The sequence below is a fragment of the Neoarius graeffei genome, chromosome 15 (genome assembly GCF_027579695.1).
Source record: "Neoarius graeffei isolate fNeoGra1 chromosome 15, fNeoGra1.pri, whole genome shotgun sequence".
Taxonomy (NCBI): Eukaryota; Metazoa; Chordata; class Actinopteri; order Siluriformes; family Ariidae; genus Neoarius; species Neoarius graeffei.
This window is the reverse complement of record NC_083583.1, coordinates 13,090,786-13,118,235: the sequence shown is the minus strand read 5'-3', so window position 1 is coordinate 13,118,235 and position 27,450 is coordinate 13,090,786. Positions and strand designations below refer to the sequence as shown.

Sequence of the window (27,450 nt, the reverse complement as noted above, 5' to 3'; positions counted from 1 at the left end):
TGGATTTGGATGAAATTTGGAGGAAAGGTGATCCATGGGCCAAGAAACAACTGATTAGATTTTGATGCAAATCTGAAGATGTGGTTTGGAGGAAGTATGCACTCTACCAAGTTGCCTTGTAGTTTCTGAATGTATTGTCTAAGATCTACACTACCATTCAAAAGTTTGGGGTCACCCAGACAATTTTGTGTTTTCTATGAAAAGTCACACTTTTATTTACCACCATAAGTTGTAAAATGAATAGAAAATATAGTCAAGACATTTGTCTGGCCATTTTGAGCATTTAATCGACCCCACAAATGTGATGCTCCAGAAACTCGATCTGCTCAAAGGAAGGTCAGTTTTATAGCTTCTCGAAAGAGCTCAACTGTTTTCAGCTGTGCTAACATGATTGTACAAGGGTTTTCTAATCATCCATCAGCCTTCTGAGGCAATGAGCAAACACATTGTACCATTAGAACACTGGAGTGAGAGTTGCTGGAAATGGGCCTCTATACACCTATGGAGATATTGCACCAAAAACCAGACATTTGCAGCTAGAATAGTCATTTACCACATTAGCAATGTATAGAGTGGATTTCTGATTAGTTTAAAGTGATCTTCATTGAAAAGAACAGTGCTTTTCTTTCAAAAATAAGGACATTTCAAAGTGACCCCAAACTTTTGAACGGTAGTGTAAAGTTGTTCCTGAACAACTAAGCATTTTACCTTAACCTTTGATTGTAAAATATTTAACAATGACAAATACATTCAAACATGCTGTACATTTGTTTCTATGCAACCGCACGAACACGTCTTAACAATGCTAACATCTTAACAATGTTCTGTTTATTCAGTTTATTATTTCATGCTGATGCTATCTGGTGTTAGACACAATATTAGCTTTCCACTGCGTTAAAGAGCTTTTAATATGACAGAACGTTTATACACTGTAAAACCAGTGAGGACAGTAAGCCTGTACTGTCAACTGTTTATACACTTACTTTTTATTTCTTTCCTGGATTATATGAAGAACATCTACAACCAAATCTTTCTTTTCTTTCATTTTTTTTTTTTTACTAATACTGAGGCTTTCATTTTGTTCTTTTTGGTCAGATCGTAAACAGAATGTGGATACTGATTGGTCAAGGTCTTCCTCGTCGCATTCTTCCTACTTTCTTCCTGGACAGTGATTGGCTGGCAGACAGAATCTTACGAAACCACATTTTTGGAGGAAAAACCAGAGATTTTACAAAGGAAAACAAAACAAAATCATAACATCACAGGAGAAAACTGCATTCTCCAGAATGCCAGATTGAACCTTATAATACTGAGATCTTGACTTTCTGTTCATGTTCTGTGTTCCTAATACATTATTTGCAGTCTTGCTCTTTTCTTTCCTCCAACATCTGTTCCACCGAGCAAACTCATTAAGAAGACCTTCACAAGCTTAAAATGGGAATGGCTTTCTTACTGAGCTAATGATAGTGAGAGTCGATAATGTTACATTCACAGGTACACCTCAGGGGTGTATTTCGGGTCTGCTTCTTTTATTGTTATTATTGTCATGCACATCAGGATTCTAATTGAATTTGTTGACGGAATGACAGCAAGTGGTTTTTTATCACTGCAGAGGATGAAAAGAAGTGCAGACAAAAGACAGAAGTCTATTCTGAAAGCCTAGTTTTGGTTCTTACATATTAACAAAGTCAATCTTTCAGGATATCAGGCAATGTATAGTACTGTGCAAAAGTCTTAGGCACCCGATTTTTTTTCAGACAAACTTTCTTATAGATTTCTATTTTATGACTTCTACATTATCGAGTCAGTACAAAAACATTTTAGAGTTCCAAACATTTGTTTTCCAAACCAAAGAAGAACTGTGGCTGGTTCTGCAAAATGCTCAGTAAAACCTACAGCTCATTTCCTTATAAAACTGCACTCATTGTACCTGAGACTACTGTCTTTTTTTTTTTTTAAAGCAAAGGGTCGTCTCATACCAGATATTGACTTTGCTTGATGTATTATGGCTTACTGCTGTTTATAGTATTTTTTTTTTATGTTGAAACATTTAATTTCATTATTTTTAAGCCATTTTTGGCCTACAGCATTTCTTTACATGCACCTCAGACTTTTGCACAGGACTGTACATAAAAACCAGTTATGATAAAGATGTAGTAGATGAGATTTCATGTCTTTACTCTTCAACTCTTGTATAACTGTATTAACTTGTATTCCACAGTGCTGTTTAATTCTCAAATCTGACTGATCAGAAGACGTTGATTAATTTTCTGATATTGCTGATATGGTGACGCTTGCTGTAAGAAGATGTTTATTTGACATTTATGGAAGGAGTCTCCAGTGTCAGCACTTTGTAACAATCAGGTTTTCTGCCACAGGAAAGTCTTTAGGACAGAGGAAAAGTTTGCACCTTCCAGTTTCTCAATAACATGAAAAGCTGCATTCCACATCTACTATTCAGATTTTTGTAAATCTGCTTTGTGGCAATATGTATTGTCAAAAGCGCTATGCAAAACAGGGCTTTCCCCAAAGCGCAGATATGCGGCGCTCTGCTGCGCTGTGCGACGTCAGCGCCGTGCTGTCACTTGCACACCAGAAAAGAAAAAAAAAAATCAATACCATAAATTGAACAATGCAGAGTACTTTCCGCACCTAAATATCTCCTATTCCCCTCTGAAAATGAGTAATAACTACAGAAATAGGAAAATATTGTAATATATAGGTGTAGACTATCCTGGTACTCAACCCAGAAGTGAAAATAAAGGGTTTCGTTGTATGCACTGACTGGCATTCGCAACCATACAGTACATAAAACCACGTGCTAGTCGCTAGATGGTGCTGTTCTGTGATTTGACCTTTGATTCTGTTCCTGGCATCCTGGAAGAGGCGTACTATGGAGTGTTTTCATTTCAAGTCTAATTTTGCCCCTTGCATATTTGACAAGGTAAAAAAACAGTAAATTTCAGGGTTTTTTCTAGAAAAATTTAGTATGAGGGCGCTCACCATGGCGAGGGAGCGAAGCGGGAGGGGGGGGGAGATGGTGCCGGTTATCCCCCCCCGCCGTGCAAGCCTTTGAAAAATGCTCCAATGGGACATTCTGAGGCTATCTGAGAGGGAAATTGTAACAAATTGTCTGTCAACATTGAAAAAGAAAGAAGTAATCATCTTCTGCTCCGGACAGTTTTTGGCTTTCTTCCGTTTCGTGCCGCGGCATGACATCTTTAAATGCCCAAGTGTCAACAAAAACAACTCGCGAACTACTTCTGTCAAAAGCTCCCGCGCCGGTGGGTGAAAGGTCATTCAGTCTCGAGAACTCTCGCTCTACAAGTCAGCTGACCTTGTATGTAACCCATGTCAAATCTCGCGAGAGCAGCCGCGACAAGTAAACAACTAAACAACATGGCGCCTCAGTCTGGAAAACGCCAATTCGGATTGTTTTTGCACCGTCTGGCGGTGTATCTACTATGATTGGAATATTTTTGGAGCAATTATAACGTATTTGATGATCAGACACATTGTCACGGAGTCTTGCTGGGATGTTTTCACGGAGTCGGTAAGGGGGCGCACGCCGAGAGTAAGAGGGCGCAGCACCCCTGTTCCCCCGTTTAGACGAAAGCCTGAATTTAATAATGTTGAATTGTGCCTAAATCAGCCCTAGATGCCACCAGAATGCACCATTTGAAGTCTCTAATTTCAAACTTTTCCAGGGGAGCATGCCCCGGACCCCCAGCAGCCTTCAGGGCCCTCTGGGCCGGGCCAGCCCTTTAGGGCTGGGCTCCACATCAGTAGCACCACTCTGATATTTTTTTCTGGGGAAAGCCCTGCAAAAAAATAACTGAACTGAATGACATCAGGTTTTTCTTGATCAAAAATAATCCCAAATGCACCTTTATTTTGTAAATTTACTTAAATTTGGAAAAATAACAGGGTTCTTCTTTCGCACAATACAACCAGAATGTCTGTACATGGATAGACATGATCGAAACCAGCCTGTGAATAAGAACGTCATCAACCTAAGCTCTGTCAGATAATATATGTTTGTGAGAACAAAGAGGCTATGCCCGAGTTTCTATCAAGATTTTAAGTGCAGGATTGAATTCATTATTTTACTGAACTGCTTTGTGCATCTTAAATATAAAACTCAATCTTGAGAAGATCATTTCTGTGTGTTTGTCTTCGACGTTTTTATTGACGTGGTTTTATTAGACATTTTTATTTATCTTTTCTATTCACTACATTTGGCACTTTCTAGAGCAATTCTAAACCGACTAGTGGCCTAGTGGTAGCGTGTCCGCCTCTCGATCAGGAGATCGTGAGTTCTATTCACGGCCGGGTCATACCAAAGACCATTATAAAAATGGTACCTACTACCATCTGGCAAGGCACGCTGCAATACAGATATGCATGGGGAGTTAAACTCTCGTGGTTACCAGAGGACTAGCCCCCCACTGTAACCCTAGCTATGCGAGAGGCCGAGGGCTACGGAGATCGGTGCCGCCCGATGCGCCACCATCAGAGTTAGGCCTGGTTAGTACTTGAGTGGGAGACTGCCTAGGAATACCAGGTACTGTAGGCGTGGGAAGGACTTTGACTTTGAGAGCAATTCTAAAATTCTATAAAGATTTTTTAAGACCAATGGCAATAATATTATGAGTCAGAGTACAAACAAGACAAAGTGGAAGGACAAGAAGGCAAAAAACTGCACCGGAGGGAAAATGCAAAATAGAACCTTGGACAATTGGAATGGCTATTTTCTTTGAAAAGTGTCCTGGAGCTGCCCATAATGACCCCCTTTTTTTTTTTTAAACAGTCGTGTCTTCTTTGCAATTCAGGTCAAGCCACTTGACAGGACATTTCATCAGTAAAAAGGACAACCCGAAGTGAAAATGTGGGGAAAGGATATTTATATCCAGCTGTGATCCAGTAATGGAAATATTCATGGAGTAATGAGAACCCAACTGTGCAAAGTGAACAATGCTGGGAGAAAAAAAACCCCTGGACTTGTCTAAGTGCATCTGCGCTCACAATGGTACAATGAGCACAACACTCACTTTCACATCCAGCAGTAAAACATCCAAATGAAAACAAACAGGAGGATGGAGGAAGACAGGTTGCTAAAGTCGAGAAACATGAATTGAGAAACATGAATTTTTATGATTCAATTAAGCACAATTTTTTTGAAAGTTCATCTCACAAACAGAGGAAGATCATGTTTTGCTATTTACAATCATGACTGCCTTGTTATTCGGCACCGTTTTGAGATTTTCGCAGAAGAAAGAAAGCAAACATGAGGAGGATTTCCGCACTGATGCAATGCACCAAGCATTGTTACGCGACTTCAAAGCAAGCAAAGGAACAAAGGCTTTCTCAAAATTGTCAGACTAAAGGAGAACAGACCGGAATGCTCCAGCTCTCTTTCCATTTCTCCCCTTCTTTTTCTTTCTGTTCTCTTTCTACTTAGCTCTGGAGGCCTACAGGGAGAAGTCATGCTGAGTGATGCTAATTGCTACAAAATGAGCGGTTAGCACTGGGAGTCTGCGGGCACCCCTGGTCCATTTTCCACACAGTGATGGGGTGGGGATTAGAGCTCAAGGTGACCTTCACTTAGCAAATATCGAGGTCCTGTTCGACTTGTTGTTGTTCATACAGCACTGGAGATCATTATTTCTGTTCTTATTTTCATTCCAATGTCAGTTCATTGTTCTATTTTTCACAGCCGCTGTCTCAAGAGCTTGTTTAATGATTGGGCCGTCCCATCTCGCCATCCAATATCACCATTAATCTGTGTTAAGTCAACCCTGAATCTGGTCAAGCACCAGTTGACCTTGTCGTTGGGGGGAAAAGGCACGGGTAAGTGCAGTTAGGTGGGTGTAGAGCTAAAAGATCTCTAATGGGAATCACTGAATTGAAATATAATCAATACGCTGCCAGGATGGCTGTTTTCAGACTGGAAATGAAGTTACCAAACAGAATGATATATTTTTGAAACGGTCTTGACATTCATTTTTCTTGATGCTTTGGCCAGACGGGTTCCATTATATTCAGGCCTCTGAGGGGCATTTCTTGTACACCTTCATGATGTTTGTAATTTTACAAAGTGCTGACTAAAATACCTTAACCCCGGTGGAGAAAAACAGCAAGGAATGAATGAATGAATGAATGAGACAGAGAGAGAAAGAGAGAGGTTCATTTTATTGCTGGTAGCTCCATTAATATGCTTTTATATATTTCTGCAGTCCAAGATTCAATTAGTATTCAAATTCCAGCATCCACTCTGCACTTCAATAATAAAACAATGGAGGCTGACAACGTGAATGTAGGACACCGCTGACAGAGCTATGCCATGGACAAAGTCAAACAGACCTTCGAATCCCATCGAGGAGACTCCAATCGATTGCTAAACATCACCGGCCCTCTGGTGATAACACTGTTTATCTTCTATTTATGGCGAGAACTAGGGGATATCGGCAGCTGCAGCAGTGCCGCTGTGATCCCGGCCATCCAGAAGCTGGAAAATCACAGTGTTATGCCCTTGCAATATATTTTTGCTGTTTCCAAGACTGTCTCACCTCCTCCTCTTTACACACTCACCATGCTTCTTCCATCTTTTTGATCTTTCATTGATGTTTTCTTTTCCTCCATTCACTTTCATGTTTTCAGTACCCTCACACAGCCTTCTGATAGCATCAGCCAGGATCAAACAGTAATGTAAAGACCTTGATGGACTGTCAGTAGTGTGCATTTGGAGGCATTTATGAGTATCTGTGATGGCAGGTCTGTCAGCCAGGTCATGCTGAATATCTCATAGGAGTACTTCAGGATTTTCTCTGCTCTTTCCTGGGACTTCATTGCTTATATAGTGGAAATCACCACAGACTACCACCTTGTTGTGGGCCTTGTGTGTCTTGATGATCCTGAGAGCTATGCTGGCGGGAGCTATTGCTCTTGGTAGGGCCACCCAAGCCAGACAGGTCAAAGGGAAGAGGCCAGACTCAGAGTAGTCTAATTTTACCCCAGTTACCCTGTGGTCTAGAAATACCAGGTTGGCATCTGACAGGGGATAACCATGTCTCATGGGGAGGAAGGGCTCTTTAGTCTTGGTTGACAATCTTCCTAGAGATGATGTCTCGAAAAAAATACTTTGGTTCCCCCAATGGTGTTTGGGAACCAATGGGGGAACACTTTGGTGGTGTGGCATTGGGAGTAGTCCAACTGCCACTGTAGAAGGGACTCCACAGGGACCACTTAGCCTTATGAAAAGATGAAATGGACACAACCAACAGCTCTAGGGTTCAAGCCCTTAACTTATCCAAATGACCATGCATTTACCGTAGGTGTGTACATTATTGTATCACATGTGATGACTGACATGTCTCAGGTATCTGAAGCTGTGGACTGGTGTAAAGCCACCGAGGGTAAAACAGTCAATGAAGCATTGCGCATAGATGATCAATAGTGTCACAAGCCTTCAAAAAACAGTCCTCTTCCAACCCAGTCTTCTCTTTTCAGAATATCTACACTGTTGTCCTAGAAAGAGCGTCTCATCCTTCACTATTTCTAAGTAGACTGCTGAGTTTTGACCTGAGGATTGTCATGGTGTGCTACTAAAGTGGTGGTTTTGCTTTAACTAGCTAGAAAAAATGGTCAAATATAGATCCATTACTTTTTTGCTTTATGGTTGCAAGGGCTGGACCCTCATAACTACATTGGGGAAATCCCTAAATGGCACCGACATGCACATGCTCTGTAGGGTACTTAACGTCAGCTGGAGAAACCATGTCACCAATTCTGAGCTGTATGGTAACATCCCTCGTATCTCAGACAAGACTGGCAACAGGAGGCTTGGCCTTGTTGGTCATTGTTATCGCCTCCCTGACCTTCCCGCAAGTTAGCTGGTGCTGTGGCATCCAACCCATGGTCATCTGAGGAGGGGCCGCCCTCCAGCCACCTTTCTAGACATACTAATGAGGGACATTGAGGCTCAGAGTCTCTCTGAACTAACATTATGCATCAACAATCATGATGACTGGGCTACCAGGCGTAAAGCCCGGCTGAGGCCGCATTGATTGATTGATCCATTAAGGATTTATTGGCTTGTTTTTTTTTTTTATAAAACCCTACAACAGAGTTACCCTATGAAAGAAGGTTCTGAGTAGAACCAATATAGAAAGCTATAACATTTTATATATAGCATTATACTATCCAATAAACCCCAGAGGAACACTTTTTATATGTAAGAGCATTTTAGGTTTGTTTCTCTGGGGGACTCTTAAAGATACTCTGTCAAAGTCTACAACACAGGGGTAGCAAGCTTAAAAGTTCGGTGGTTTGTTTCTCTGGAGGAACTCTCAAAGGCACTATGTAGAATTCTACAAAAGAGAGTTAACTCCCTTAAAGGTTTTTTGGTTTCTTTGTCTGGGGTAAAGGCCCGGTCCCACAATACCAATAACTATAATGGTAAGTACAACTATAAGGATAACTATAAATAAATCAGTCCCCTGCAGTTTATGTGGTTGGTGGTCACACCAGACTGATAACGATACCTATAGCCCAGGCCTCGGTTTATCCGTAATGGTGAGATTGCTTCTGGAGCGATTTTTCCAGGTCTGGACCTGATCCGATAAAACATCTGACCAATCAAGTAATTGTTTACATGTGACATTGTCTGAGCACGTGCTATTTTCCCCAGGCATCTTTGTACATCGTTGTTGCATCATGGAGGAGAAGCTGATAATAGAAGTGTGGAAGAATCCCATGCTTTATGACAAAAAGCACAAGCTGGTACGAAGATACAGCCAAAAACGAAGATGTATGGAATATCATGCACCCAGATTCTCCTTTTCTTTTTCTTTCAGCTTTGTCTTCTGTGCAACGTGAGCATCAAAAGCAGCTCTTCGTCACTGTCACTGTCAGCCGTTGTGTGCTGCTGAGTGCACTGGGTGTGCACACAAACAGCATACAACCGCTACATTTTCCCAGAAAACCAACAACTACGTATATTTATTTACCTGAGTGGCAGGGCCAACCAACATTATAGTCGGGATTATAATTGTGGTGTGACTGCTCCAGACCGGAACTAAATTCAGGCATAGGTATCGTCATAGTTATAGAGATAGGTATAGGTATAGGTATAGTTATCGGTGTTGTGGGACTGGGCGCTAACCCTTAAAAGGATTATGTAAAAGTCTACAACAGAGGGTTAACACCAGTTAAAGTTTTTTTGGTTTGTTCCACTGGAGAAACTCTTAAAGGTCGACAGCAGTGGGTTAGCACCCTTAAACATTTATTGGTTTGTTCCTCTGATGGAACTCTTAAAGATACGAGAAGTCTAGAGCAGAGAGGTAAGTGTTTTTGGTGTGTGCCTCAGGGGGAAATCTTAAAGCTACTACAGAGAAATATACAACAGAGGGGTAGCACCCTTAAAGGTTTCGTGGAGTCTTTTTCTGGTGTAACCTTTAAAAGTACTATGTACAAGTCTACAACTGAGGGTTAGCACTAGTTTAGGGGTTTTGGGGTTGTTCCTTTGGGGGAAACGCTCAAAGGTACTGAGTATAAGTCTACAACAGAGAGTTAGCACCAGTTTAAAGGAACAGTCCACCGTACTTCCATAATGAAATATGCTCTTATCTGAATTGAGACGAGCTGCTTCGTACCTCTCCGAGCTTTGCGCGACCTCCCAGTCAGTCAGACGCACTGTCACTCCTGTTAGCAATGTAGCTAGGCTCAGTATGGCCAATGGTATTTTTTGGGGCTGTAGTTAGATGCGACCAAACTCTTCCACGTTTTTCCTGTTTACATAGGTTTATATGACCAGTGATATGAAACAAGTTCAGTTAAAAAAATTGAAACGTAGCGATTTTCTATGCTATGGAAAGTCTGCACTATAATGACAGGCGTACTAACACCTTCTGCGCGCTTCGGCAGCGCATTGATACAGAGCTCAGATATCAATGCGCTGCCGAAGCGCGCAGAAGGTGTTAGTACGCCTGTCATTATAGTGCGGACTTTCCATAGCATAGAAAATCGCCACGTTTCAATTTGTGTAACTGAACTTGTTTCATATCACTGGTCATATAAACCTATGTAAACAGGAAAAACGCGGAAGAGTTTGGTCGCATCTAACTACAGCCCCAAAAAATACCATTGGCCATGCTGAGCCTAGCTACATTGCTAACAGGAGTGACAGCACGTCTGACTGCGTCTGACTGACTGGGAGGTCGCGCAAAGCTCGGAGAGGTACGGAGCAGCTCGTCTCAATTCAGATGAGAGCATATTTCATTATGGAAGTACGATGGCCTGTTCCTTTAAAGTTACTGTGTATTCCAAATATCCAAAGAACCCTTTGGATACTTTTTCCAAAGGGTTGTGTACTCTAAAGTCTTAAAAGCCACAAAAGAAGAAAAGAAGTAAAGGAGGACAAAGAAAGTAATATTCCTCTTCTGCAGGCTAAGCTGACAAAGGTCTACTCGACCTGTCCTTCTTTAAGTAGGACATACTGGTTTCAGCATGCCTCACAGACATCTCCGCTTGGATGACGGATTGCCATCTCCGGCTCAACCTACAAGGGACAAAGCTTCTTGTCGTGCCAGCAATTCCTTCAGCTCAACACTATATCACTATCAAGCTTGACTCCTTGTTGTTACTATAATCAAGGTCAGAACAGATAACCTTCAGAGTCTGTAATATTCAGGTGATTATACTGATTTTACAGATTTGATCGATATATCATCAAGATTGTGAGAAAAAAATCTGTCAGAATACGTGACTCAACTCCCTGGCGATTCACAGCTCAATTACTCAGGGTTCTTGCACTTTTTGACCTTTTCAGCCTTTTTCCAAATTCCCATTCGTTCTATTTTTGCTTTTCTTGGTATTTTTAAAGATCATTAACTACATCGCACATTCGGTGTCTTGAGTTTGTTTTTGCCAACCAATTATTTATACTTCCTCCAGCACATCCTCTGAAATTTGAATCTTTTCCAGGTCTGGAAATGGATGCCTTTCAGAGCTGCTGAAGTACTGTATTCTCACTTCATGCCAAGTGTTCCTAGGGTAGATTCCACAGCCTATCCTGCAGAGCGGAACCGTCAGAGAATTCTAGGCCTTCAGAGAAGGCCCAAACATATCAGCATTTCAAATGTTATATTTAATTTCTTTCATTCTTTAATTGCTTTCATGATTTCATAATTTCATTACAATTATTCCCTTCTATTTCTAATTTGGCCTCATTTTCTATCAAATTTGCTTCAGAAATGAAAGGGTTACTGTCCTGAAAACGTTTAAATTGAGTTATCCAATGAGATTTTTTGTTTGTTGTCTCTAGGCTGAGAAGAGTTTACTGTAGAGCTGCTCACTCATTGGTTCGGACTTCATTGCTGGGACAGAAGGCCATGGCAGTGTATGTTTATGTCGGAAGTGACAGATGAATTAACCAATCAGATTTTGATTTATAGTAGGAGGGACCAAAAATGTATTGCCCTCGGCCTTCTCGAAGGCCAACGCGAGCTTAACCGCGAGTCAGCGCCATCAGTGCAGCAGTGAAGTCACCTTCCAGCCGGTGTAGCGTTCATCAGTAGTGTTAGCGAATGCGAAGAAAGCGGTCAAGCCAGTGCTATCAAGAGCAAGTAGCACAGGCTAACGACCGAGAAACTAAGATTTCTGTTTCCAGACTCTTCTTCCACGCTGCACGCTTGCCACAGTATTTTTCACTCATGCTTAAAAAATTTCCCTGTGTAATTTACTGAGTTACTTTTAAAATCAACATTGACAGCTACGCACAACGGAGCGACCTGGCAGCCTGCCGCTAATCCTTTGCAAAATCCTTTGCCCTGTTGCTTTTTTGGTGTGTCTGGCTAAGTTTTGGCTGAGCTCAAGTCCCAGCTCTAATAGTAATGGTTCGCCACTGCTATCCCGGATAAATTGGTAACTAAACATGAATGAATGAATGAATGAATGAATGAATGAACTCCCATTACTTGTTAGCGTCATTAGCCTAGTAACGAATGTTATGATTAGGCAAACCTTCTGGCCTGTTGTATAAGAATACTCATTGGCTATCCAAACAGTTGTTCCAAATAAAGAGAGTCAGGACAAATTCGATTCTGAGTCACTTCCATACTGGCCTGAAATCTATGGTATCTTCTTCCATTTATGATCACGCTGGAATGCATGATAAGTATGATATGGCAACTCTGGAATACCGCTAATGATGTTTTGTGTGGAAATGATTACACCCTGAAATGATAAAAACTATTATTATGTAACACCATTGTACTAGTGCTTTAAAGGAGCAGTCCACCGTACTTCCATAATGAAATATGCTCTTATCTGAATTGAGACGAGCTGCTCCGTACCTCTCCGAGCTTTGCGCGACCTCCCAGTCAGTCAGACGCAGTCAGACGCGCCGTCACTCCTGTTAGCAATGTAGCTAGGCTCAGTATGGCCAATGGTATTTTTTGGGGCTGTAGTTAGATGCGACCAAACTCTTCCACATTTTTCCTGTTTACATAGGTTTATATGACCAGTGATATGAAACAAGTTCAGTTAAAAAAATTGAAACGTAGCGATTTTCTATGCTATGGAAAGTCCGCACTATAATGACAGGCGTACTAACACCTTCTGCGCGCTTCGGCAGCGCATTGATATCTGAGCTCCGTATCAATGCGCTGTCGAAGCGTGCAGAAGGTGTTAGTACGCCTGTCATTATAGTGCGGACTTTCCATAGCATAGAAAATCGCCACGTTTCAATTTGTGTAACTGAACTTGTTTCATATCACTGGTCATATAAACCTATGTAAACAGGAAAAACGCGGAAGAGTTTGGTCGCATCTAACTACAGCCCCAAAAAATACCATTGGCCATACTGAGCCTAGCTACATTGCTAACAGGAGTGACAGCGCGTCTGACTGTGTCTGACTGACGGGGAGGTCGCGCAAAGCTCGGAGAGGTACGGAGCAGCTCGTCTCAATTCAGATAAGAGCATATTTCATTATGGAAGTATGGTGGACTGTTCCTTTAAACTACATTCCTCATATTTATTTTACTCCAGTCCATGTGAATGTGACTCTCTCTGTATCTACTATGTGCCTTTAATCAACTGGTGGATATTTTCCTCTACAGCTCTTGTATCATTGCCAGCTCACTGACCATGCTTGGTATGTATAGTGCCTCACATGAAATTTGCCTCTGATGAAAGCATCTCCCAAAGGAAATAAACAAAAATGTAAATGTGCTTCCAGCTGAAAGGATGTTATTGCAGAACACACAGAGCTTTCTGTCTCTCATATCGTACCGTTCATAACCCCAGGGAAAAAAAATGACAATATTGAACGAACTTTCAGAACACGCATGCAGACAGAAACATGAATAAGACATAATATAGAGGGGAACACAGTGTCAATAAGCAGATATGGTCATACATTTACACACACACACACACACACACACACACACACACACACACACACACACACTTTCAGACCAGTTTCTTACCTCGTCTGACCAAAAAGGGTTTGGTGTAGTCCCAACTGTCGTTATCGTTTCTGATGACGTTGAGGCGTGAGGGCTAAAATGAGGGAGGGAGAGAGAAAGCACAGCGGCAGTGCATGTGTGTTAGGCTCCACCGGTGGGTGTGTGTATGTGTGTGACTGTGTGTAAGTGTGTGCAGGAGTATGTGTGTGTGTGTGTGTGAGAGCGCTGCAGATTTACCCGAGCGTACTCGATTTTCAGTGTGCAGCAGCCGGCGTATATGTCGGCTCCGTTGAGGGCCGCTTTGGCCTTCTGGGCATTCTGGACCGATTCAAATGTGGAGGACAGCCAGTCAAGGAAAATCATAACAAGGCACTGCAGGCATTTGAGCATTTAGGACTCAATCCTGACAAAAACCAGGCATGAACTTGTAACTATCTACATTCACTGGATATGAGCAATCGCGCGCTCTGATTGGCTACTCTACTACTAGGATATCAGCTCATATACCGTGAGTAGAGAAAAATAAAATGGCGGAGCGTGTTGCTGAACTAACTGAGGATGAAATAAAAACTACTCGAAAACAAAACCTAAAAAAATACCCAAAAAAGCAACAAAATATGGAATAAAAGTATTTGATGGTAAGAACGCATCTTTTTCATTTTTTCAAGAATTATTATTATTATTATAGCATTTTTCACAAATCGCTACTGTCATTTCGCCGGTTTGTTTACATTCTAAACGGAAATTATTTTGTCAGACATTTTGGATAAAGTTTTTATTTATCGAATTTGCAAAAAATAAAAATAAAAAGTCTCTGTTTCTCAAAATCCAGTGAATGTGAATGGAATAAAGCAGTTATTCCACTCAATCTCATCGTACGTGGCTTATAACCAACACGGCACTACGCGCCTCGTCGGCTATCAGCTCATGTACGACTCAGTTTTGTGGAATAACTGTTAAATATGTATCTGCCTCTCCATTTGAAAGGCAGTTTAAAAAAAAATAGACACCTTTTTTGTGCAGTAACTGCATAATCTCATAATATACCCAGTTGAAAGCTTTCTAGAAAATGTCAAAATTACATGTTTGCCAATGGTAGTGTGGCATCTACAGTGCTCAGCGTAAATGAGTGCACCCCCTTTGAAAAGTAACATTTTAAACAATATCTCAATGAACACAAACAATTTCCAAAATGTTGACAAGACAAAGTTTAATATAACATCTGTTTAACTTATAACGGGAAAGTAAGGTTAATAATATAAACTTAGATTACACATTTTTCAGTTTTACTCAAATTAGGGTGGTGCAAAAATGAGTACACCCCACAACAAAAACTCCTACATCTAGTACTTTGTATGGCCTCCATGATTTTTAATGACAGCGCCAAGTCTTCTAGGCATGGAATGAACAAGTTGGCGACATTTTGCAACATCAATCTTTTTCCATTCTTCAACAACGACCTCTTTTAGTGACTGGATGCTGGATGGAGAGTGATGCTCAACTTGTCTCTTCAGAATTCCCCAAAGAAAATAATTTCTTTACACCACAAAGGTGAAGGCTACAAGAAGATCAGCAAAGCTTTACTTATCAGTCAGAATACTGTAGCAAAAGTGGTACAAAAATTTACGAAAGATGGAACTGCAACCGTCTCACAGAGACGTCCAGGTCGTCCACGGAAGTTAACACCTCGACAGGAGCGTCTTCTGATGAGAAGGGTTGAAGAAAATCGGCATGCGAGTTCACTGCAGTTATCTAAAGAAGCAGAAAGCCAAACTGGGGTGACTATTTCCCGTGACACAATACGGCGTACACTGCAGAGGAATGGTATGCGTGGATGCCGTCCACGAAAGAAGCCTCTCCTAAAGCCCAGGCACAAAAAAGCTCGCCGAGAGTTTGCCAGGGTCCATGCTGACAAAGATGAAGACTACTGGGACTCTATACTCTGGAGTGATGAGACCAAGATAAATGTTTTTGGAACTGATGGCTTCAAAACTGTATGGCGTCGCAAAGGTGAGGAATACAAAGAAAAATGCCTGGTGCCTACAGTGAAACATGGTGGTGGCAGTGTCCTTATGTGGGGCTGCATGAGTGCTGCTGGTGTCGGGGAGCTGCATTTCATTGATGGCATCATGAATTCACAGATGTATTGCTCTATACTGAAAGAGAAGATGCTACCATCACTCCATGCCCTTGGTCGTCGTGCACTTTTCCAACATGACTAAACACACATCTAAGGCCGCTGTTGGATTTCTGAAGAAGAACAGGGTGAAAGTGATTCAGTGGCCAAGTACGTCTCCTGATCTGAACCCAATCGAACACCTATGGGGAATTCTGAAGAGATAATTTGAGCATCACTCTCCATCCAGCATCCAGTCACTAAAAGAGGTCGTTGTTGAAGAATGGAAAAAGATTGATGTTGCAAAATGTCGCCAACTTGTTCATTCCATGCCTAGAAGACTTGGCGCTGTCATTAAAAATCATGGAGGCCATACAAAGTACTAGATGTAGTAGTTTTTGTTGTGGGGTGTACTCATTTTTGCACCACCCTAATTTGAGTAAAACTGAATCTAAGTTATATTATTAACCTTACTTTCACGTTATAAGTTAAACAGATGTTATATTAAACTTTGTCTTGTCAACATTTTGGAAATTGTTGTGTTCATTGAGATATTGTTTAAGATGTTACTTTTCAAAGGGGGTGCACTCATTTACGCTCAGCACTGTAGCTGAATATTAATTATAATAAGTCTTCAATCAAAAACAATCACAGCAACTTTTGGCCAAAAAAAAAACCTCATTAATTTGACCAAAAGAAGAGTGAGTTTCAGAGAGGCCTGCACGTGCCAGGAAATGCACTAGACTGCATCTCCGAGCATGTAGAACCCGTGAGCTTCTGGGAGCCTAAAGCAGCCCCCGAACCCCCAGCCATTATGACTGGTGCTATGAGGCTGATATTTTGGTCTAGTTAGAACCCTGACAGACGCATGTAAAACATCTAATATGAAAGTTTAACAACATGTCTGGCAAGATCAGAGAAAGAACATTTGACTCTGATCACAAGCTCAAATCTGTGAGTAAACATATGCGGGGGACAATAATCCAGAGACAACAATGTGGGTTGCAAAGCCAAAGCCAAGGCTAGCTGTCTAAACATTTTGCAAGTCCATATGTTCAAGCTACTGTTCAGAGACGCATATTAGCAATCATGAAGGCAAAGCCAAGCGAAATGTCTACACGTGCAATACTGAAGTCCCTTCTGGCTTTTGTCTCGTTTGATGGGCGGTAATACGGGAATGCTGGATATAGACTGCAGCAGCAGAGCCACTAATAAAGCTCAAATAGCACAGGATCTTCACTATGTAATATCCACCCGAATGCTCAACTTTACTGAGCAACTTTTGAAGCTGCTGTGTAAATTAGAGCAAAATCAGAGAGTGCACTTTTGATGAGTAACCTACTTACATGAGACACAGATGAGGAGAAGCATCGTGTTGATGAGGGCTTTTTTTTCTCCCTCCCTCAGCAAAAGTTGTCTCCCAGTGAAGCCGAGCAGCTTATCAGTGTCAGGCTTTGGCGTGTTGTGTGTGTTGCCCTCGATAAATGTACACAGGGCTGGTTCTAGACTTTTGGTGGTCCAGAATCTGAATTGAGACTGTAATGATACCAAGGGCGTAACTTTGGTTTGAACCCTGGGGTCTCCACCCATGTCGGAGATTTTTCAATAAGGCTGTTTCACAGGAATTTTATGGGGATGAGACGTGCCAAAACAACATGATATCACAACGAGTGCAGTGGAACAGCATCAAATTATATAGTACAGGGGTTTTCAAAGTGTGGGAGAGTCAGCCCCCCCTCGGAGAGCAAATAAACAACCGCGCCCCCCCCCTTACAATTTTTGTTGTTGCTATACTTAATGTTCCATTCGTATTTTTAAAAAAAGGTTGTTGTACACATTATTTTTTTCTTTTTCACATTTTAAACATCTGTGCTTTTTAAAACATCTTGTTTTACACATTTTAAACATCTCATAGCATCGTTAGCTAGCACCTCTTGGCAGACAACACACTGTGGCAGTGGAGCATCTTCAGATCCAGTCCATGAAAATCCAAACTTTAAATAATCGTGGTCATACTTCCTGCTTTTTCCAGTCCCCCAGGATTCCGCGGGCCTTTTTTGTGATTGTTGCGGGCTAAAATGTCTGATGTTGCGGGGGGTTTTCCAAAAAAAATTGCGATGAAAGTTGCGGTGTTTTTTAGGTTTTTGTTGCGATTACACTGCGGGAGGAAGTGAAAGTTGCGAGAAATTGTTGCAATTTTCTCTTTTTGTGATTAAAATTGAGTGATATGTTAAATATTAAGTTATTACTAAAAAACTATTGATTAAAAAAACAAAGACACTGAGAAATGGTCCTATAAACAACTTTACCAATATAAAAGATTACCAGGACTACAAAAATGCAGAAAAATAGGCTTTACTTATCCAAATGCACCTGTTGGTTCAAAAGTTAAAGTGCAGAGAACCTCACAGCACAACAAGAAGTTACCTTCAAATATAATATAAATGCCTCAGCTTTCATATAAGAAAAAAACTATTAATACTAGTACTGTGTGCAGGCAGTCTCTCCTGAAGACTAAATTAACAATAATTATAAACTAATAAAATAAATGGCTCAGGCTTCATAGAAGAAAAAAAATTTGAACAGAATCTCACAGTATGATGCTGAAGCTGCCTAAACAATGGAAAATAAAATACCATTTTGGCAAAAACGTTGGCATCCATTAATTTCTTGTATTAAGTAAAAAAAAAATAAAGTGCACACAGTGCTTCACTGTAAACATAACACACGCATGCTGCTTCTCTTGAACACACGGAAGTAAGGCGGAAGGTAGTTTGTCGACGTCACCTCAAGACGACGCCAATGATTGGTCAAATTTGCGGGAAAGTTGTGGTGATTGGATATAATTGCAACACCGCCCTGAATTCGCCGGGATTGGTTGAATTTGCGCTGAAGTTGCAAATCGCAACATCCTGGAGGCTCTGTTTTTTTGCTTGGCCCAGACTTTATCTCCTCACTCACTGTAGCTTTAGGTACTAAAAATCGATCCATTTTGTCTCTCACGTTGCCCCCCCCCGAAGAACTCTGGCGCCCCCCGGGGGGGCGCGCCCCACACTTTGAAAAGCCCTGATATAGTATATGGACATGAATGGTCTACTGGGAAATATGCCACTTGTATTGTTCATACGAGCTCCATCCGGGACACGGAGAACCAAAACCGTGACGTAAATCTCTATGTGTTACTCGCAAGGGAGTTGATGAATTGTTTTGATGAATTTGGGTACTTTTTTTTTTGTGACTGTGTCTATATAATAAAATGAAAATCACACGATGGCTTGAAGATCTGAAGTTTATCTTCTCGTGTTGAAAAATGTGTATTTTTCATATGAAATACATCGCGGATCTGAGTGACATATTTAAATAATATTGGCTGGCGTTGAGTGGTCTATCAGATATATTCCATTCAGCTAGCATGATATTGAACGAGTCGAATACGAGTAGCTGGATGGAATATATCTGATATACCACGAAAAAAGGCAGCCAGTATTATTATTATTATTATTATACTACATACACACTTCTTTCAGGTGTTCGACGTGTCTTTGTCTTTCAAAATCTTCCGTATTTAACGAAGCAAATCCTGGCGGCCAGGTTTGTTTACAAATTGTCACAGTCGCATGCTAGCGAGGAAGTTTTACGTCTACGATGTGTGACATCGTGTTGTCTTGACAACCATGCAATATCGTAAACCATATTCAACGCTCATTCTCCACTGGGCAGAGTGACGTAATACACGTAGGATAAGCGATACGCTAACAATATTGCATGCTATCGAACCAAATGAATGAAACCCGCTAGAAGGGAACAGAACACGTTTTTATTCCATGGAAAAAGTGTCCTGTATGGATAATAAGTCCCGGTATTTCACTCTGTTGACGTCACTCCCAGTGTTTTCCTGCTGACTAGACGTTCAAAATTAAAACTGTTTTGATTAACTTGCTTTTTTTTTGTGGATGTGTCCATATAATATAAAAAAAATTTACACGGTGGTATGAAGATATGAAGTTTATCTTCTCATGTTGAAAAATATTCATCACTTAAAGGACATGGGACATGGATTTTTTTTCTGGGTATAATTATGTATAAAGGACATAAGAAATGCCATCTAAATCACTGCAGGGCGTCAAAAATGTGAAAATCATCACATTATTCAACTTTTTTATACATCAGCGTAAAACAAGGATTCGTTAATGAGCTAGGTGGTCACGTGACCCGTGACGTCACAAAAACTTTCCAAGGAGCCAGCGCTTGGGAATCTAATGTAAACAGGTTACCGAAATGGACACCATCGACAGTGATATTCCCGATGTTTCACAGAGATGTGAAGTTAGACCCTATCAATTCGAACCGATAGCTGGAAATTCACATGAACATAGATCTTGTCTTTACTCTGACGGGTCAGATGATTCTGAGAGTGAGAGTTCATTCAATCCCCATGAAACTGAAAGCAGTCGGCTGGATAACACTTCCTGGTAAGTTAAAAACAATTCTGCTCAAAGGCTAATGATCTGTTGAAAGAAGTATTATTTTTGTATCATACATTGAAAGTTCATCATAGATCTAGCTAAAGTCCGTTGCAAGCTAGTTTTTTTTTTGCTGATATTTTTCGAGATTGATTGAGATACAATGCTTCCAGAGTCCGAGATGAAAACATTCAAAATGGCGAAACGAGTCAGGATTATGATAATCAATAATTGATACACCCAAAATTATAATACTAATCCTTACCGCATGAGGCCCATGGTAAAACCACACTTCCAGGAGGGGCTGCCGTCTGCCTCCCAAGCCGGCCGAGAGCGCTCCTCGTCGGGCATGGCCAGGCGGGCGAATGCCCTGGTCCGTCCGCCCTGTCTAAAAAATAATGGTACAACTCCGAGTGAAGGTATCAATGCGCTGCCGAAGCGCGCAGAAGGTGTTAGTACGCCTGTCATTATAGTGCGGACTTTCCATAGCATAGAAAATCGCCACGTTTCAATTTGTGTAACTGAACTTTGTTTCATGTCACTGGTCATATAAACCTATGTAAACAGGAAAAACGCGGAAGAGTTTGGTCGCATCTAAATACAGCCCCAAAAAATACCATTGGCCATGCTGAGCCTAGCTACATTGCTAACAGGAGTAACAGCGCGTCTGACTGACTGGCAGGTCGCAATACACCATGATGTTCAATGTACGTTAAACACTCTAAAAACGAAACAATTTTCTTGTCATCCAAGACACAAAAACTATTTTGTCGCATTCGTCATCATCACGATTCACACTTCTCCATATTCATCTACCCACTTGTGCTGTACCCGAAAGTTTTTGTGACGTATGATCACGTGACAGCGGCTCTTCCGGTTGTAAAATATGCATATCGGAGCTCGAGCAGAAATGCCATATAATCATCACGAATATAACGATTTTGCTGAATTTAATAGATAATTTTGTATTTGTTGATGCAATTATTTCATATTTTTAATGGAAAGAAACTGATATAGCGTGCATTTATGTTTCATGTCCCATGTCCTTTAAAGATAAACTTGCTAGATTGCAAGCGAGGTTAGTTAATTAGTCGAGTATTAGCTAGGACTAGAAAGAGTGCTATAGGTCGTGTGACGCATTTTTTGGTTCTAAAAAAACAACAACAACAACTGGGTAGCTGCTTTGGGCAGCACTGTTCTGAGATAGATAGATAGATAGATAGATAGATAGATAGATAGATAGATAGATAGATAGATAGATAGATGATTCATACTTACTGCTGTCAGACTGTATAACATCCACAACTTGTAACGTAGCACCAATAACCTGTTTGTCGTTTAATTTGCACTACTTCACCACTACTACCTCTGCCATCTCTCATCGATGCAATTTTTATGTGCAATAATATAGGCCTTAAACTATTTTTATGCATATATATATATATATATATATATATATATATATATATATATATAATTTATGTATATATGTGTGTATATATACAGTCTACCTGTAATGTGCAATTTTTCCGAGCCTCTCAATAAGGCAATTTTTCTATACTTTTTCACGGTAGATAATGCAAATAGCCCTCTGTATTTAATCCTTCGTTTGTCTAATTTTTATTTCAGTTTTATTTCTTATCTGTTTGACATTTTTTTGCTACTGTAACGCGTGAATTTCCCCGATGTGGGATGAATGAAGTGAATCTAATCTAATCTAATCTAACCTAATCTAATCTAATCTAATCTAATCTAATCTAATCTGATAGATAGATAGATAGATAGATAGATAGATAGACAGACAGACAGACAGACAGACAGACAGACAGACAGATAGATAGATAGATAGATAGATGATTCATACTTACTGCTGTCAGACTGCATAACATCCACAACTTGTAACGTAGCACCAATAACCTGTTTGTCGTTTAATTTGCACTACTTCACCACTACTACCTCTGCCATCTCTCATCGATGCAATTTTTATGTGCCATAATATAGGCCTTAAACTATTTTTATGCATACTTATATATATATATATATATATATATATATATATATATATATATATAATTTATGTATATATGTGTGTATATATACAGAGTCTACCTGTAATGTGCAATTTTTCCGAGCCTCTCAATAAGGCAATTTTTCTATACTTTTTCACGGTAGATAATGCAAATAGCCCTCTGTATTTAATCCTTCGTTTGTCTAATTTTTATTTCAGTTTTATTTCTTATCTGTTTGACATTTTTTTGCTACTGTAACACGTGAATTTCCCCAATGTGGGATGAATAAAGTGAATCTAATCTAATCTAATCTAATCTAATCTAATCTAATCTAATCTAATCTAATAGATAGATAGATAGATAGATAGATAGATAGATAGATAGATAGATAGATAGATAGATGCCAAGTGTGAAAGCACTTGCTTAGGTCATGTTAGCTATATTTTTTTACAGGTTGGTTTCTACATGACTTGACTTTCCAGAACTCATGCGAATGAAACTAGGAGCTGCATGTGATCATAACTACATTTCACTGTCCTAGTACTTATACAATAACAGTCACGTTGAATCTTATCTAATAAGATGATGTCTGTCTAAGTGCAAGGGCTGGTCAATAAGTGTGTCAATAGACGTCCACATTTTATATACATGCTAGATTTTCAGATTTTGAGATCCTCCCGTGCGCCTCTTTCCAGGAAGGATATTCCACCATGGCCTGAATTCCGTTGCGCTTGAAGATGACGATGCGCAGCACGTTGCCGATAGGGTTGCACACTGTGTATAAAACATCCTGTAACATGAAACAGAAGAGCGTCTCGATTCAGACAGAAGCACTTGATACATAATCATCTCCAAAGAGCGCTTCCACAAATCACACACCAGTGCGCCGTGAGTAGAAATAAATTGCACTGGATTCAGAACATCAAAGCATCTCATCAGCTTATTAATCGAGCCTGGTGCCTTTTTATATGCAGATCTATTTCCACCGAACGCTCCACACCACTTAACCTAGCAGTACAGCAGGGCCTATTCTCGAGTCTTGATTGTGTCTGTTCAGGACACTGATCTATACGAGAGACCTGCAGGGGGTTCGGCTGGCGGCTCCTGAAGCCGGAACTCGCGTAATGATGATCAATGAGGTTTCTTCTGACTAGCCATTAGTGAGATCAGTGCGCTAGATGATTGTCATTGTTAGTACCCGTGGTTTGTTTGTTTTTGTTTTTTTTCCAGCACTCAGCTCTGGGCTTGAGATAAGGGACCGAGGAGATATGTCTCCGTTTCCAGGTTGTTTGTTATTGATTTGGTATTGTTGTTGTGACCGTAGTGATTTAGCAATGTGTCGGAGTTGAAGGAGCGCAGCAGTCACGGTAAGCAGGTGCAATTCAAATGGATTCACATTACTACACTAATAAGTCAACATACTTCACAATTTCCGCCTCAGGTTTTCACCCTGAGGAAGTCATTCGGCGTTATTCCACCTTAATTTGGAAATTGTTCTTCCATCATCATCATCGTCGCTTTCAACAGCCGGATTAAAACTTTCCTCTTGCTACATCCTCCTTAAGGCCAATTTATGCTGACAACCCAGTCCTCACAGATGGCGTCGCAGATAGCGTCTGCGTAGCCCCCCCACCTTCGCAGACGCTCTGCGCGCACCTCCCAAAAATTGTGACCACCGCAGAAGCCTCGCAGACAGCGCCGCAGACAAGAGGGCTCTGATTGGTCCACTCTACATCCGCTGTACACGCACTTCCGCTTCCCTACTTTCCCGGTTTGGTTTGTTTTCATGACCGGGATTTTTAAAAACACGAGCGAAGATGGAGCAGCATGAAGAGCGGTTGATTGAGGAAGTACGGACATCTATACGACTCCAGTTCTAGTCATTATAAAAAAAAAAAAGTTCTAGTCATTATAAGTAACCGGAGGATAAACACTCCACTAACCACACCCACCAACTACTCCTAGCGACTTCGCGCCCCCTTGCGTTGTGCCGGTGAATAACATCGCGCACGCCTATTCCCCCGCTCAACGATAAATTACAACTGTCTGCGAAAAGCTATCTGCGAAAGCCTTGTCGCAAGAGCATGCAGAGGCCTTTAGTCTTTCAGCTTGACTTTGTGTTTCGAGTCTTGTTCATTGTGAAAAAATTCTAGACCCTGGAATGATGACTATTTTATCTGTTTTTTTTTTTTTAAACTTAGTTTTAAATAATTTTAAAAAAATTATTTTTTCACCTCTTGTCTGCAAATTTGCTTTTTTAAAGAACTTTCAATAACTTTGGACATCAAGTTTACCTTTTATATTTTTTACTTCTGTATCCTTTACTACGGAAGCCGCGAGAGGCCCTTCATATAATCCTTTTTTTTTATTCACCTTGTTATCCCGAGATAACGACATAATTAATTCAGAATCTCGAGAAAACAACACAACTAATTCGAGATCTCGAGAAAACAAAACCGTTATTCCGAGATCTCGAGAAAACAAAACAATTATTCCGTGATCTCGAGAAAACAAAACAATTATTCCGTGATCTCGAGAAAACAAAACAATTATTTCATGATCTCGAGTAAACAGCTGAGAAATGGTTCATTCAGGTACGCCAAGAGACTTGTGATATGCTGACTTTGGGGCTATTTCTCATTCTGTATAGACGCAACTTTGGTTATTAAAATGTCTGGAATAATCGATCACCTAATAAGGCAATATTTTGATCAGGGGTTGACACAGGGAGAGATTGCATTAAAGGTCCCATGGCATGGTGGTTTGTTGATGCTTTAAACGGGCTCGTGGAGGCTTCCGGATGTTATATCCGCAGCCTTTCTCGAAATGAACCCTCGGCACGTAAATATAGCCTCCTGGGAGAAAGCCCCATTTCAGCGCTTTTCCCAGTGCGTCGTTTTGCTAATAAGAAGCAGGAGGCGGGGAAGGGTAAAGGGTGGGGGCGGGCCATGGGGGGAGGGGGAGGGGCTTGACCAAGCTGCGCACACACATACTCGCTGCTATCAGCGCCTGTAGCCACGCTGCTAAGACAAAACCCCGTTCTCCCTCGGACTCCTTTCGTAAACTCAACGTGACAGAGAACAGAGAGTGAGAGTGTTCGGAGTGGTAGTTTATGAACGTATAATAGCCTAGGCTTGAACACGCACTCCATAACCAAAGAGGATAGAAGCAGCAACTACAGCAACATAGCGCTTATCCAACAGAAGACATGCATTGCGGAGCAATAGTCAAACACAAGCTCATAAGTTACAGTCAATTTCCAGACTAAACTCAGTTTAACAGAGCATGCTGCATGCTCTTTAGTTTTGTAGCGCAGATTACCTGGCTAACTGTAGGAAGCGGTTAGCTGCACAGCTAATGTAGCCATTGCTAGGCTAACGCACCGATTTTAAAACACGGCAAAACGACCAGTTATACACTTACTTGTTCGGTGTTTGTGGCTGATGCGGCAGGGATGCTTGGTACGGACCCAGGCTTCAGTGACAGTTGATGTGCAAAACCTGCCCTGTACTGTCCCAAGTTGTGGAAACATTCCTCAGGAAAATGCTTCCGACAAACATACACCGTCTTAGGTAGACTCGACGGCGTATTATTGAAGTAAATAAAATGAAGCCACTGCGTCTTCAGGGGCTCTCCCGTCGGCAGTAAAAACAGACTCTTTTCTGTGTTGTCACATCCATGTACAGCGCAGTTTCCATGTTTCGCTCGCTTAGGTGATGCCATGTTGTTGTGTCCTCTATGGTCTCCTCACTACAACTGGGCGGGCAATCCATACAGTGGGTGGGAATCCAGAGGGGGGGCGTGGGGATCATCTCCCTTGCTGACGTAGTAAAGGGAAGAGCTTATCAACGTGCCGTTTTGACGCGCCATTCTCAAATGTTGGGTATAGTTTGGTTTACACATTATGAAATTTCTAGCCACTGGGGTGACTTAAGAAGGTCAGAGGAACTCATTTTAACGTTAAAAAACCTCAGAAAGTGAAAATTTCATGCCATGGGACCTTTAAGTCTTTTAATAAGGGATAATTTCAAAATTAGTCCGCGGCACCTCCGCAGAACTCTGACCCACAGGGGGGCGCAGCTCTGCTAGAAATCTCAGCTGTTTTCTCGAGATCATGAAACGATTGTTTTGTTTTTTCGAGATCACGGAATAATTGTCTTGTTTTCTCGAGATCACGGAATAATTGTTTTGTTTTCTTGAGATCTCGAATTAGTTGTGTTGTTTTCTTGACATCCTGAATTAATTCTGTCGTTATCTCGGAATAACGGTTTTGTTTTCTCGAGATCTCGAATTAGTTGTGTTGTTTTCTCGACATCCTGAATTAATTATGTCGTTATCTTGGGATAACAAGGTGAATAAAAAAAGATTATATGAAGGGCCTCTCGTGGCTTCCGTACTTTACCATGTTCTCTATTTTATTGCTCTGTAAAGCACTTTGAGTTGCCTTAGTGTATGAAGTGTGCAAGACTAATAAAGCTGCCTTGCCTTTCTTTTAGCTTTTTTTAAAGGTCATGACATTAACCGTGTCATGAAAATGTTGCAGCATGCTGTGAGATGCAAGTGCTTCGGCAAGGTGCTTCTTCTTGTTTTCAACTGAGGGCAAACCACGTCCACGTCATCAACATCAAAGTCCATTTTGGGGCTCAAAATGCCAACAGGGCCAACTAACAGACAAACTAATCAGGGGCTAAGACAACAACACGCACTTGTCACCATGGGAACCATAATGCAAAGGAGGAAGCGTATTATAAACGTATCATCCGAAGTGTTCCAATCGTACTTCTGACAACAGAATTGCCATACATTTTCCAAAATACAGTATATTCTAAATTTTCACAATTGTCCCAGTCTGGAAAGGAGCACCTTTCGATTCCAGATCTCTCCAAGAACCGTATTGTGATACCTTTATTTGTTCACTTGCCAGAACATCACTTTGTAGGTATTTTACTTAGGAAAGAAAAGTAACTGAAAGGATTAAGTCTGTTGGAATCTGTAGATGATATGACTAAAGTAATGTAAAAATAAAAATTATGTGGAAAAAAACCCAGCAGATTTTACACTGTCTTGCAAAAGTATTCATCTCCCTTTGTGTTAGTCCTCTTTTGTTGCATTATAATTTCATCTCATCTCATTATCTCTAGCCGCTTTATCCTGTTCTACAGGGTCGCAGGCAAGCTGGAGCCTATCCCAGCTGACTACGGGCGAAAGGCGGGGTACACCCTGGACAAGTCGCCAGGTCATCACAGGGCTGACACATAGACACAGACAACCATTCACACTCACATTCACACCTACGCTCAATTTAGAGTCACCAGTTAACCTAACCTGCATGTCTTTGGACTGTGGGGGAAACCGGAGCACCCGGAGGAAACCCACGCGGACACGGGGAGAA

General features: G+C 41.0%; 1 protein-coding gene across 2 annotated transcripts in view; it reads right to left on the bottom strand.

Annotated features, from left to right (window-relative positions):
- LOC132899179 (heterogeneous nuclear ribonucleoprotein L-like) overlaps positions 1 to 27,450 on the bottom strand; it is a 242,033-nt gene that overhangs the window by 36,778 nt on the left and 177,805 nt on the right. For both annotated transcript variants that reach the window (XM_060940878.1, XM_060940879.1), the window contains exons 4-6: positions 22,763 to 22,848; positions 13,708 to 13,804; positions 13,492 to 13,564 (exon numbers count right to left, since the gene is read on the bottom strand). In XM_060940878.1, coding sequence (XP_060796861.1) covers positions 13,492 to 13,564; positions 13,708 to 13,804; positions 22,763 to 22,848 — 256 coding nt within the window. The remainder of the gene's footprint in view (positions 1 to 13,491; positions 13,565 to 13,707; positions 13,805 to 22,762; positions 22,849 to 27,450) is intronic.